Source organism: Heptranchias perlo, chromosome 16 (assembly GCF_035084215.1).
Source record: "Heptranchias perlo isolate sHepPer1 chromosome 16, sHepPer1.hap1, whole genome shotgun sequence".
Taxonomy (NCBI): Eukaryota; Metazoa; Chordata; class Chondrichthyes; order Hexanchiformes; family Hexanchidae; genus Heptranchias; species Heptranchias perlo.
In genome coordinates, this window is record NC_090340.1 from 10,371,154 (window position 1) to 10,384,443 (window position 13,290).

General features: G+C 47.4%; 1 protein-coding gene across 1 annotated transcript in view; it reads right to left on the bottom strand.

Annotated features, from left to right (window-relative positions):
* cog4 (component of oligomeric golgi complex 4) overlaps positions 1 to 12,263 on the bottom strand; it is a 51,548-nt gene extending 39,285 nt beyond the window's left edge. The window contains exons 1-5 of the mRNA XM_067997642.1: positions 12,107 to 12,263; positions 8,074 to 8,156; positions 6,433 to 6,547; positions 2,361 to 2,535; positions 488 to 681 (exon numbers count right to left, since the gene is read on the bottom strand). Coding sequence (XP_067853743.1) covers positions 488 to 681; positions 2,361 to 2,535; positions 6,433 to 6,547; positions 8,074 to 8,156; positions 12,107 to 12,229 — 690 coding nt within the window. The 5' untranslated portion in view covers positions 12,230 to 12,263. The remainder of the gene's footprint in view (positions 1 to 487; positions 682 to 2,360; positions 2,536 to 6,432; positions 6,548 to 8,073; positions 8,157 to 12,106) is intronic.
* Between the last annotated feature and the right edge of the window lie 1,027 nt (positions 12,264 to 13,290).

The window sequence follows — 13,290 nt, forward strand, 5'->3', positions numbered from 1 at the left end:
GGCAATATTGCTACTAACTGAGCCAAGGTGACGTGGTGGGAGCTGAAATTGGTCTAGACCTGTAGTCCAAAACGGGCTCATAGTAAATCGGGAGCTCGATTCACACCGAACAGGATTTTCTTTTCCAATGACCAACAGAAAAAGAATTGGGCGCGGAGTAAAAATGGGCTGCTGATTTTCCACGAGCCTGTTTCACATTACTGGCATAGGCCAATTTCAGCCCCTGGGCTTTAAAAGCCTGATGATTGTACAAAGTCCAATAAGAGTTAAGGAGTGCCAGTTTTCCATGCTAGCAAATAACACACTGGAGCAGGAGACAGTGTGGTGAGTCTTGATTTCGACACAGGAAAGAGGATATGGGGGGGGGGGCAGCGCGACTGAAGCTTCAGATATAGATGTTGTAAATGCTCAACTGAAAAATTAAATCAATCCCTGATACCATAAATTGAACAGAAAGACCGCCCGTCTGTACTCCTGCTCCCCTTACCTGTTTACAAAGGTACTCTGAGAACTTGCTCAGTCCTTCCTCGTGTAATCCCAGCAACGGGAATATCTTGAAGAACCGCTCCACCTGTGGCAGGTCACCTTCCGTGATGGCCACATCAAACTTCTCAGCAACAATGACTCTTAACCGCTGCTCTGCCTCTTGCAAAAGTTTTAAGTTTGCGTCAATGATATTGGCTGTTGGGAGATTTAGATTGAATTAATTGAAGAGGGGCCTCTGATACCTACATCACATTTATTCAATCATTTCCATTAAAGGAATACTGCCAGGCTGTCAGATCAAATTTAACTATACAGGACCTGTCAATGACAGCAATGAGTCTACCACGTTCATCAATCAAGAAGCACTCTGAATGCTACACTGGGTGTAGACGGCACCTCTAATGCTTAAAGCTTATTAAGGCTGCCTTTCTTGAGTTAGCACCCTCAAAATGGCAGTGCAAGAACTGATAGCAAAGGAACTAAACATAGGAGACTTCAGGACTCATTCACTTAGATGACCTAATGGTTAAATAGTGTGTTACTTCGCCATATAGACCAGGAGAGTACTGAGTTTTATCCCTGGTCAGTGCTGAAATATCTGACCTCAGCCAGGGCAGCATTAACAGTGTCATCACTTGGCTTATTTAGTGCATTGGTACCAATACATTGCAGGAAAAATTGCAATTAAGCAAATATGTTTTTGTGCTATGCAAATTGCTGTTAGTGTGATAGTCTTAATCTGTTCCCACCAAAGTGACCAATCTACACTCCTAGTGTTATATAACTCAAAATGCTTTCTCCAGGCACAACCTGAGTTTAGGGTGAAATTTGTAATTGTACTATAGCTCAAGCAGGTACAGTACAAACATATCACCCACCCACATTAAACTTTAAATTGGGTAGGTAAACTGCTTCCAGACCTCTGTCTATGCTACTCTTACTGAGACTAGCTCAACAACACAGTGAAACATTCCAAGGTACTTCACAAGAGCGTCATCAAACATAAGGAGATATTAGGACAAGTGATCAAAAGCTTGGTCAAAGATGTAGGTTTTAAGAGCATCTTAAAAGGAGAGAGAGGTAGAGAGGCGGAGAGGTTTAGGGAGGGGATTCCAGAGCCTAGGGCCTAGGCAGCTGAAGGCACGGCCGCCAATGGTGGAGCGATTAAAATCGGGGATGTGCAAGAGGCAAGAATTGGAGAAGCGCAGAGATCTTGCGGGGTTGTAGCTCAGTGCTTGGCCACAATATCACATGTAGTGCTAGTTCGTGCAATACTCAACCTGCACAATCTCAGGGTGTGTACTGCACTGAGCGAGTCCCTGACATTTTTACTTCTTCACATCATATACAAATGGAAATTATGTCTTGTTATCTCACAGGTACAATTGCACACTTGGAACAAAATAAAACCTGTGCACGGAGGCTCTGCTCTCTTTATGCACTGCTGCTCGAGCACTACAGTATTTGCCTTCTGGATTTATCAACAAGAATAAGAGGTTCTTGTTGCTTCTACAAGAATTTGGGGACATAGAAGCTGTTACGTTCTTGGACTTTTACCTCATATTTTCCGCATCTCAGCACCAAAGTCCATTTCCATAAGCGAGCCCTTGCTCGCTACAAGCCGGTGTGCTGTTATCTGCCTAGTATCTACGCAACTGTAGCAAGCCCAGGGGTTGAACAGTTTTGTGCTGTGGGCACAAGATAACTAGAAGCTGGATTGATACGGCCCAAAATCACTTCAGGTAAAAAGTGTGCGGGGCGGTGGGGGGTTGGATTTAAATCCAATCAGTTTAAGCTGGATTCCAAGCTAAATTCCAGAGGTGAAAGGTCTAACCCATTGCAGTCTCACAGCTGGAGGTTTAAGCAAAGCTCACCTTCCTTGCCCTGTCTGCTGAGCTCAATTACGGATTTGTCGAGCGACAGGTAGCGATGGATGTGTGCTGCCGCCTGCTCGTAGTCCTCATTGCGCAGAGCTGTCTGCACTCCATCAGTGCAGAATTTCAGATCCAAGATGTCATCTGCTCTCTGAATGGCCTGGTAAATCCGATTCTGCAAGGCATGGATAAGATCATGATTACCACACTGCCTCTTTGGCCCCTTTTTTTCATTTTCTCCCTTTCTCCTCAGGTGCCAACCAGCCCTGAATCACACACCATTTCCCCTCTCTGACCCAAAAGGCAGACAGGCAAGCTCACTCCCCGGGCCTGTACCAATGCTGCGACTGAGTCTGCAACCAGCGATGCAGGGAAGATGTTTGTTCTTAATATGATTCAGAACTTCATATTCCTCTCATTTCTTTTTTTTTAAAGCATTCTTTGTGAACTAATAAGGTAGCTCCTGTGAATGCTCAGTAGCTAGAAGCATGGCCTGGTGTGGCACTGGGACAGGAAGGCTGCAGGCGGGATTCCCAACGTGTGGATCTCAGCCGGTGGGGGGGGGGGGGGGGGGGGGGGGGAAGCTGAGGTGCTGCAATTTGCCTCAACGCTCCAGGGCAAGGGAAGGGACTGACGAAAACCAGCCAGGGTTCCCACTCCTGATTGTTAACCAGTGACCTTCCCCCCCCGCCACCGACGGAAAGTACGTGTATGTGGGTGTCGGGTAAGGTCAACATTGATGCTACCCCATGATCAAACAGTTTGACACCATTCGTATCAGAGCTCATGCATGAAAAATAGTCACTTGGTTGAGATATTCGAGGGCTGTCAGTGCCCAGGAAGAGTCAACGTCCTCGAGGGGGGGTGTGATAAATTATCAAAGTATTTGTGTCAGAACAAGATTGCATTATATTTTATAAAATCATTAAATTCAATTCCCAAAACGTTAAATGGACCCTCGAGCTAATTTTTGGTGTGAGCCTTGATGGGTTTTCCTGCTCTTGCTCCCTTTTGTTTCCCTGCACAAAATTATTTTCAAACTTCTATTCTCCTGCAAGGTCAGCATTCTATAGCAAGGTCAATTATAGCGTGCTTATTTTGCAATCCCTTATTAAAAGTACTCCTGCAGATGTACCTTCACATGACTGCAGCGGTTCAAGGCGACGGCTCACCACCAACTTCTCAAGGGCAATTAGGGATGGGCAATAAATGCCGGCCTTGTCAGCGACGCCCACATCCCATGAACAAATAAAAAAAAGCGTTGAACGGATAAAATCTTATGGACAAGGCCAGTGATTTATGGTTTTCACCAAATCCAACCTCCAAAATATAGTAGCAGTAAATATTTGGTAAACTCGTGTAATAAAAACAGAATTTGACTGATTCAGTCAATGCAAACGAATGGCCCTGTTTACACACAGTGGGCTAAAATGGCTCATGGTACTGCAGGTCACTCCCCCAGGTGTGTAAATGCCGTAATAACTGACTTGATGAATGGTATTTATATAGACAGGCTGGGTGAGTGGGTGGAGATTTGGCAGATGCAATACAATATTGGAAAATGTGAGGTTATGCACTTTGGCAGGAAAAATCAGAGAGCAAGTTATTATCTTAATGGCGAGAAACTGGAAAGTACTGCAGTACAAAGGGATCTGGGGGTCCTAGTGCAAGAAAATCAAAAAGTTAGTATGCAGGTGCAGCAGGTGATCAAGAAGGCCAACGGAATGTTGGCTTTTATTGCTAGGGGGATAGAATATAAAAACAGGGAGGTATTGCTGCAGTTATATAAGGTATTGGTGAGACCGCACCTGGAATACTGCATACAGTTTTGGTGTCCATACTTAAGAAAAGACATACTTGCTCTCGAGGCAGTACAAAGAAGGTTCACTCGGCTAATCCCGGGGATGAGGGGGTGGATATGTGAGGAGAGGTTGAGTAGATTGGGACTCTACTCATTGGAGTTCAGAAGAATGAGAGGCGATCTTATTGAAACATATAAGATTGTGAAGGGGCTTGATCGGGTGGATGCGGTAAGGATGTTCCCAAGGATGGGTGAAACTAGAACTAGGGGGCATAATCTTAGAATAAGGGGCTGCTCTTTCAAAACTGAGATGAGGAGAAACTTCTTCACTCAGAGGGTAGTAGGTCTGTGGAATTTGCTGCCCCAGGAAGCTGTGGAAGCTACATCATTAAATAAATTTAAAACAGAAATAGACAGTTTCCTAGAAGTAAAGGGAATTAGGGGTTACGGGGAGCGGCAGGAAATTGGACATGAATTTAGATTTGAGGTTAGGATCAGATCAGCCATGATCTTATTGAATGGTGGAGCAGGCTCGAGGGGCCGATTGGCCTACTCCTGCTCCTATTTCTTATGTTCTTATTATGTTCTTACTTCCCCCTTCTCCCCTCTATAGCCCCCGCTCGTGCGCTCCCCTTTTTATGCTGAATGATACTTCATTAAATGTTTCTTTTTTTTAAAATTAAATGGCCTCAGCTCCCCTGAGCGAAGGAGGGGAAAATAGTTACAGTTCGACTTTTTACCCCCAACACGTTTGTCTTCAGCTCACAGCAAAAAGGCTTTGTAAGGAAATATAATTTCCACACAAATGTACGAGGAATTTAAAAAGTTAAGACTTTCCCTTATGCCAACCGAGTATCTTATGAACTGAAATCTGTGCCCTTTTATGGGCTGTGAATGGAATAGCATGTCTAGGATTAACATCTCCTCCCAGTTGCAGTATCGACCACTGGAGATCACATGGGATGCCCGCCACCTTCCCGACTCATTTGAAAGGCAAAATACCACCCTGTCAGACCACATGCAGACTAACGGTAAGACTTATTTCAGGTTGAAAAATACACAGAAGCAGTAAGACATAGCAAGTTCTTGAATGTGCAATAGTTACATAGAATTTTACAGCACAGAAACAGACCATTCGGTCCAACTGGTCGATGCTGATGTTTATGCTCCACATGAGCCTCCTCTCACCCTACTAGCATATCCTTCTATTACTTTCTCCCTCATGTATTTATCTAGCTTCGCCTTAAATGCATCTGGGCTAGTTGCCTCAACTACTCCATATGGTAGTGAGTTCCACATTCTAACCAGTCCATGGGCAAAGAACAATAAATAATTAATAAATAGTTAAAAACAATTTTAAAATATCATCTATAAGGAGTTAAAATACCATTTTTGGGGGTATATTTTTTGCAATTTGATACGTGACAGTCTTTTGTAGACACTTAATATCCAACTTTGCACATGGGTGACGAGGATTTCCCAGCCCACCTACCCAGTTTAGATCTTTAGTCAGAACTAAACCGGTGGAAGCATTCCCCAGACTTGATCACTCCAATAAGCTTCTGAGGTCACACTTGCCAATCATCCCTGATTAACAACTCTGGGGTAGGGGAAATTGCACATCATCCAGGTCTCTCGTACCTGCTGATCTTTTGACTGTATGATTAGCACATAGACCAAAGCCGCTGTATCCTGACCAATTTCCAAATCAATAAATCTGGCCTGGTCCTAAGGATAATTCATCTCAATGTTGAAATTGAGTAAGGAAAGGCAGCTTCCATATTAAACTTGGCTATTTCAGTAAAATACATAAATGTATTTTAGTAAAAAAAAATCCAATGAGTTCCTGTACCTGATCACTATCCAGTAACTCTTGCAGGAAATTGTGCCAATGTAGATGGCTGTGATATCCTTCATGGTTGAATATTCACTGTCTAGGTTCATGTATGAGAAGTGGCCATGGTCCCAGGAGTGCCCACTGCCCATGGTGCCATGCCCCAACACAAGTCAACGCCTTCAGGACAGGAGGGCAAAAAACTCGGGCATAAAGGCCCAGGTGAGAACCTACATCTGACACTCCAGGAAGCAGAACGTCTACTGCATCTGTTGGCCAATACGGCTGGTCTAATATAGAGCTGGCTGTTTCGGAAATTGGGACTGCCAGACAACAAAAAACCTTCCCAAAAACTGACACTGTCTCTTTAACGTTTGTGAATGCAACACCTTACTCTACACAGTCGCTAAACTTGGGTTAAAAAGCAATTGCTGTACCTTGGCCAGATCAAGCTGCCGGACCTTGCCGCTTACGTTTTCAGCCAGGTTGCATGTAAACGTGATCATCCCCGCAAGCTGTTTGGCATCCCCCTCAATCAGCTGCAAGTTCGGACTGGAGAAGAAAGCAATAAGGGACCATGATCAAGAAACGATACAAGTACCATGAGGAGGATACACAACAGAGAACATTGGAATAATCCACAATAAATACAGAAACTGTGGAAACACACAGCAGGTCAGACAGCACCAGTAAATAGAAAGGACAGGTTATCGTTTCAGCCGTATATCCTTCAAAAGAACTGAAAACTAAAAGATAAACAAGCACTTTACCAATTTTTTTAATATAATGGACTGAGGACCCATCACAAGGTGATAAAGGCAAGGCCTTAGAGAGTGTGCAGAAGAGATTTACTAGAATGATTCCAGAGATGAGGGACTTTAGTTACTTGGATAGACTGGTGAAGCTGGGGTTGTTCTCCTTGGAACAGAGAAGGTTGCGAGGAGATTTGATAGAGGTATTCAAAATCACGAAGGGTCGAGACAGAGTAGATAGAGGGAAACTGTTCCCATTGGCGGAAGGGTCAAGAACTAGAGGACAGAGATTTGAGGTGATTGGCAAAAGAACCAAAGGTGACATGAGGAAAAACTATTTTACACAGCGAGTGGTTAGGATCTGGAATGCACTGCCCAAGGGGGTGGTGGAGGCAGATTCAATCATGGACTTCAAAAGGGAACTGGATAAGTACTTCAAAGGAAAAAAATTGCAGGGCTACGGGGATAGGGCAGGGGAGTGGGACTAGCTGGATTGTTCTTGCACAGAGCTGGCGTGGACTCAATGGGCCGAATGGCCTCCTTCTGTGCTGTAACCTTTCTATGATTCTATAACATCAGGTTCCTATCCTATTTATGCCATAATTAAAAATTTAGACACATATCTTAATCAATTAGTAATAAATTTATTGGATTTCCATTTTTTGTGTGAATTTTGTGATCAAAGAACGACACTGCTAGGGAATGGAAGACTTGTACTTCAGAAACCCAGTGTCAACATCAAGCTATCTGTCCACCAGGGCAGCTAACTGAAATTCTACCAGCTCCTCACAAACATGCACCAGTACTGGGTGCTGTGGTGACAGTGTCTCAAATCACTACCAAACACAGATTATTGAAGTTTCCAGAAAGCCACAATGCTGTACTTTATAGGTTTCTCCACTTGCAGCATTGTCACTAAAATTCAATAAATCATACTGGTGTGCAAATGAAATCTTCTATGTCCACTATTTCAACTGTGAAGTACACCCAGCAGTACGTTTATAGGCAACTTCCTTCCAGACTTGGGTTGTGTCTGAAGAGAGCATTTTGAACTGTTCAACAATAAGATGCCTACAAGTCTGTCATTGGTAATGGGAACAATTTGAAAGAATGGATTTAGCATCATACTAGAAGACAGGAGCAATAGCCCTGTACACCATTAAAGCATATTAGCTCAAATGTGGTTTATTTTCCAGTAGTGTATTGGTACCAGCACACTAAACAGACCTAACGACTTAACAAAAGAAAAATTTGTTCTCTCAGCTTTTGATAGTAATCTATTGCATTCTAGTTCTTTAATCACTGCTTCTCCATTATGGTACCTACCCCATGCGGTGCAGAGCCACCATCTTACTTTCCAGGCTGCTCTGCTGTCCAATGAGAGCCTCAAGTTCTGTTTCAACCTCCTTCTGTAGAAATAGCGGAAGAAAAGAAACCTACCTATTAGCCAGGCAGAAAACAATAGCAAGAACACAGCGTAAACACACCTTACAGTCATGCAAACGTTAACACACCTTATAGACACACAGCGTAAACACACCTTACAGTCATGCAAACGTTAACACACCTTATAGACACACAGTGTAAACACACCTTACAGTCATGCAAACGTTAACACACCTTATAGACACACAGTGTAAACACACCTTACAGTCATGCAAACGTAAACAGACCTTATAGACTCACTGTGGAATCGTACCTTACAGTCGCGCACAGCGCAAACACACCTTACAGTTGCACACAGATTGTAAACAAACCTACAAACACACACAGTGTAAATTCATATCACAGACATGCACATACTTCACAAACAAAGCATTCTTTCAAACAGAACAGAAATACACAACACTGTTCCCTGGTGAAAATGCCCAGCTGCACTCTTTCACCAGCACTCTTTTCCCCCCCAGTTTTCTCCGTTTTCCCAAAAGCACTCAAGTTTTGCTCATGTCAGTTCCACACAGAACAGCTGCTCACCAGCTCTTTGCCCAAGTAGCTTTTCTGTATTAATAAAGTCTAGACAGCGAGTGTCAGTACGCTGTCAAATGACCACAGCGTCACAGCAAGACCGATCACGCTCGCCCCCAGCTGCAGCATCACAGTGAAGATTAGTTAAATGAGCACAGACCAGGAACTGAAGTGGGAATGTTTTGTCTGATAAAGCTAATGGTGTCCTGATGGCACAGCAAGTTTATTCAGTGAGTACTTGAGCCATACAAACCAGGCAGGTTGTTAGTTTGATTCTAGGTCTGTGGTGAGTTACATGATTTAAGCCATGGAAATTTTACTCTGCATCTAACTATGCTGTACCTGACCTCTGTTTTCTCTTGTGTCAACCTTGACTCAGTGTAGCACTCTCGCCTGAGTTAGGTGGTCACGGGATCAAGCCCCACTCCAGAGACATGGGGCTCTATTTTAGCACCCGCTATCGGGTGCGTTTCCCGTGGGGGGGGCTCCGAAAATCGGAGAATCCCGGCGTGGTACCGGAGCCCGCCCCGAACCCACGCACTTCCGGGTTCCCCGCTGACGCGCCGGCGTGCGCGCGCAGCCCCCGCTGGTGGGAATCCCGCAGGCAATTAAAGCCAGCGGGATGCCACTTGACAGTATTTAGTTAGGTATTTCAGGTCATTAACTGACCTGATTAAGGGACTATGTGGGATTTTAGAACACAATGGGACTGTTTCCCACACTGGGGGAAACACTCCCAGGTCGAATGGACGTGTTGCAGCTGTCAGCCTGTGGCAGCTGCAAAGGTCCATTTCACAGGAAGGAAGGGAGGGAGGGGGGGGGGAGGGAGGGAGGAAGGAGGGAGGGAGGAAGGAGGGAGGGAGGAAGGAGGGAGGGAGGAGGGAGGGGGGAGGGAGGGAGGAGGGGGGGGAGGGGGGGGAGGGAGGGAGGAGGGGAGGAGGGGGGAGGGGGGGGGGGGCAGGGGGGGGGAGGGAGGGAGGAGGGGGGGGGAGGGAGGGAGGAGGGGGGGGGAGGGAGGGAGGAGGGGGGGGGAGGGAGGGAGGAGGGTGGGGGGGGGGGGAGAGACCCTCACCCATTGCAGGAGGCCACTCCGTCACTTGGGACAAAGTTTGGCCTCCACCACCCTCCTCCTGACAGTCAAAGTCACCAACCTGCACGCTTACCCCGGGGTCCGGAGACATGTACCTACCTTGCGGATCCCCTCAGATGTACATCTTGCGGATGGGGGCCGCCGTAGCTGCAGTCATGACCCCCTCGGAGGGCGAACAGCATCACCAGCCTCGCCATCCACCTCTGACACGTGGAGCTCCACAACACAGTGCTGTGACACATCCACCTACACAGCAGGAGGGAGGGCTACTGCAGAGAGAGATGCGTCGCAGAGGGCACTACCCTCGCCACAGGTTCCACAGACCGAGGCTCAGCCTCCTGGACCTCTCTGAGCAGCAGTGCACACGGAGGCTCAGAGTCACTCGGCATGTAGCCGTCGACATCTGCAGCCTCTTTCATGCCGAGCTGCTCCTGGCTGGCCCGAGCACCATCTTCGTACCTGTCGCTGTCACAGTCACCACTGCCCTCCACAACTTCTCCTCCACATCCTTCCAGGGTGCAACCGGGGACATCGCCGATGTCTCTCAGTCATCTGCGCAGAACAGCCCTGCAAATACACCTACACCCACTCTGTAGTGATACAATGGGTGGCATCAGTGGTGGGTCCTCATAGTGATCCTCAGGAGCGGGCATTATTGCACAAACCAGACAGGATTCGCGAAGACATGGCAGTAGTGGTGCCAATATAATGTGTAATGTGAGTTGTTCTGACATTCAATATAAGTAACACCCATGACGAACCCTCAAACACCCTTGTGCATCCCCATCATGCTCACGACACGTTTGCCTTACGCTGCCTACTGCACATATGTGATGCATGCCCTGTGGCTGCAGCACAGGTAGTGGCAGGTTGAGTGAGGCTGGCCGTGAAAGAGATGCACGAGAGGGTGAGTATGGGATAGAGCCATGAGATTGTATGAGGATTGGGTTGCGTGGTAGTGGCGGGATGAGTACTGGCGAGGTGAGTAAGTGCAGGTAAGATGAGGATGAGGTTTGAGTGGGTGTGAGGGGTGATGTGACAGAGTAGTGTTGGCAGTGCCGAGAGAGATGTGGGGTGGGGGCGGTGATGTGGCAGACGGAGTGTAGGGGAAAGACTACGTGTACTCACTTTGGCTGACCCACTAAGGTCATTGGAGTGCCTCCTGCACTGTATGCAGGTGGGTGATATGTTGGTGGTGCTGGTGACCTCCTCTGCCACCTCGAGCCAGGCCTTCCTGGTGGCAGAGGCAGGCTGCTTCCTCCCGCCCGCCGGGTGGAAGATCTCTGTCCTCCCCCTCCTCCTCACCCCATGTATTGATACCTGGAGTGAGGCATCATTACACTGGGAGCAGCCTTCCCCCTGGGCTGCTCCATACTGGCATTTTTGCTATTTGTTGCAGCATCTGTCAGTGGAGGACTGCCCCTTTAAATAGAGAGCCTCCAGCTGACAGATCTTACTGCGCATGCGCAGCCCGCCCGACGCGCAGATCAGCAGCGGGGAACCCGGAGGAGCAGGTAAGTGGATACAATTAGTGGTTTGTCTGCTACGATCGCGCGGGAAACCCACTAATTTCACCGGGCGTGTTACCCACGCGCCCGATAGCCCCCCGCCGAGAACCCGCAGCCTTGCTAACATTGGGACCTTGAGCTCATAATCTAGGCTGTCACTTCAATGCAGTATTGAGGGAGTGCTACAACGTCGGAGGTGCCGTTTTTCGGATGAGACATTAAACAGGTGGACACGAAAGATCCCACGGCATTATTCAAAGAAGAGCAGCGGAGTTCTCCCCCGGTGTTCTGGCCAATATTTAACCCTCAACCAACACCTAAAACAGATTACCTGGTCATTTATTTAATTGCTGTTTGTGGGACCTTGCTGTGCGCAAATTGGTTGCCATGTTTCCTACGACAGTGACTACACTTCAAAAGTACTTAATTGGCTGTGCTTTGGGACATCCTGAGGTTATGGAAAGTGCAAGGTTATATAAATGCAAGTCTTTCCATTTTATATACACACGTTATATATATTTATATTCACAGTAGCACTGTCAATATATCTACAGGTAGGTTTACACGTATAAGCTTATACATGTATGTACGGGGACAAGATACCCATATACTAGTATATATTTTAGATGAACATTATATGGGGAGGGGTGATCTGGAGTGCAGAGTCTCCGCCCACAGGCACTGGTGGTCTCAGCGCGTTTTAATCTCTGCCTTTCACATTTTGTTATTGCGGGCCCGCCTGTCCCTCCCTCCCTCCCTCCCGGCCGGCCGGCCTCCCCGGGAGGTGCTGCCGTACCTCCTCGCTGCACAGTTTGGTGTAGGCTTCCTGCAGCTCCGCGATCTCCGTCAGTCCCTCCAGAAACTCCATGGAAAGGCTGGAGCTGCTCGGACCAGCGATGGACGTGGAACTCGCCGCCATCTTCCCCGTCACTGAGGCAACCACTTCCGGAACAGGACCCAGGACCCAGGGACCGCCCCGTGCCCTGCCTGACAAACCCACTCAACCCACCCAGGAGTAAACCAATCCCACTGACTCAACTCAACCAGGAGTAAACCAATCCCACTGACTCAACTCACCCAGGAGTAAACCAATCCCACTGACTCAACCCACCCAGGAGTAAACCAATCCCACTGACTCAACTCACCCAGGAGTAAACCAATCCCACTGACTCAGCTCAACCAGGAGTAAACCAATCCCACTGACTCAACCCACCCAGGAGTAAACCAATCCCACTGACTCAACCCACCCAGGAGTAAACCAATCCCACTGACTCAACCCACCCAGGAGTAAACCAATCCCACTGACTCAACCCACCCAGGAGTAAACCAATCCCACTGACTCAACCCACCCAGGAGTAAACCAATCCCACTGACTCAACTCACCCAGGAGTAAACCAATCCCACTGACTCAACTCACCCAGGAGTAAACCAATCCCACTGACTCAACCCACCCAGGAGTAAACCAATCCCACTGACTCAACCCACCCAGGAGTAAACCAATCCCACTGACTCAACCCACCCAGGAGTAAACCAATCCCACTGACTCAACTCACCCAGGAGTAAACCAATCCCACTGACTCAACCCACCCAGGAGTAAACCAATCCCACTGACTCAACTCACCCAGGAGTAAACCAATCCCACTGACTCAACTCACCCAGGAGTAAACCAATCCCACTGACTCAACCCACCCAGGAGTAAACCAATCCCACTGACTCAACTCACCCAGGAGTAAACCAATCCCACTGACTCAACTCACCCAGGAGTAAACCAATCCCACTGACTCAACTCACCCAGGAGTAAACCAATCCCACTGACTCAACTCACCCAGGAGTAAACCAATCCCACTGACTCAACCCACCCAGGAGTAAACCAATCCCACTGACTCAACTCACCCAGGAGTAAACCAATCCCACTGACTCAACTCACCCAGGAGTAAACCAATCCCACTGACTCAACTCACCCAGGAGTAAACCAATCCC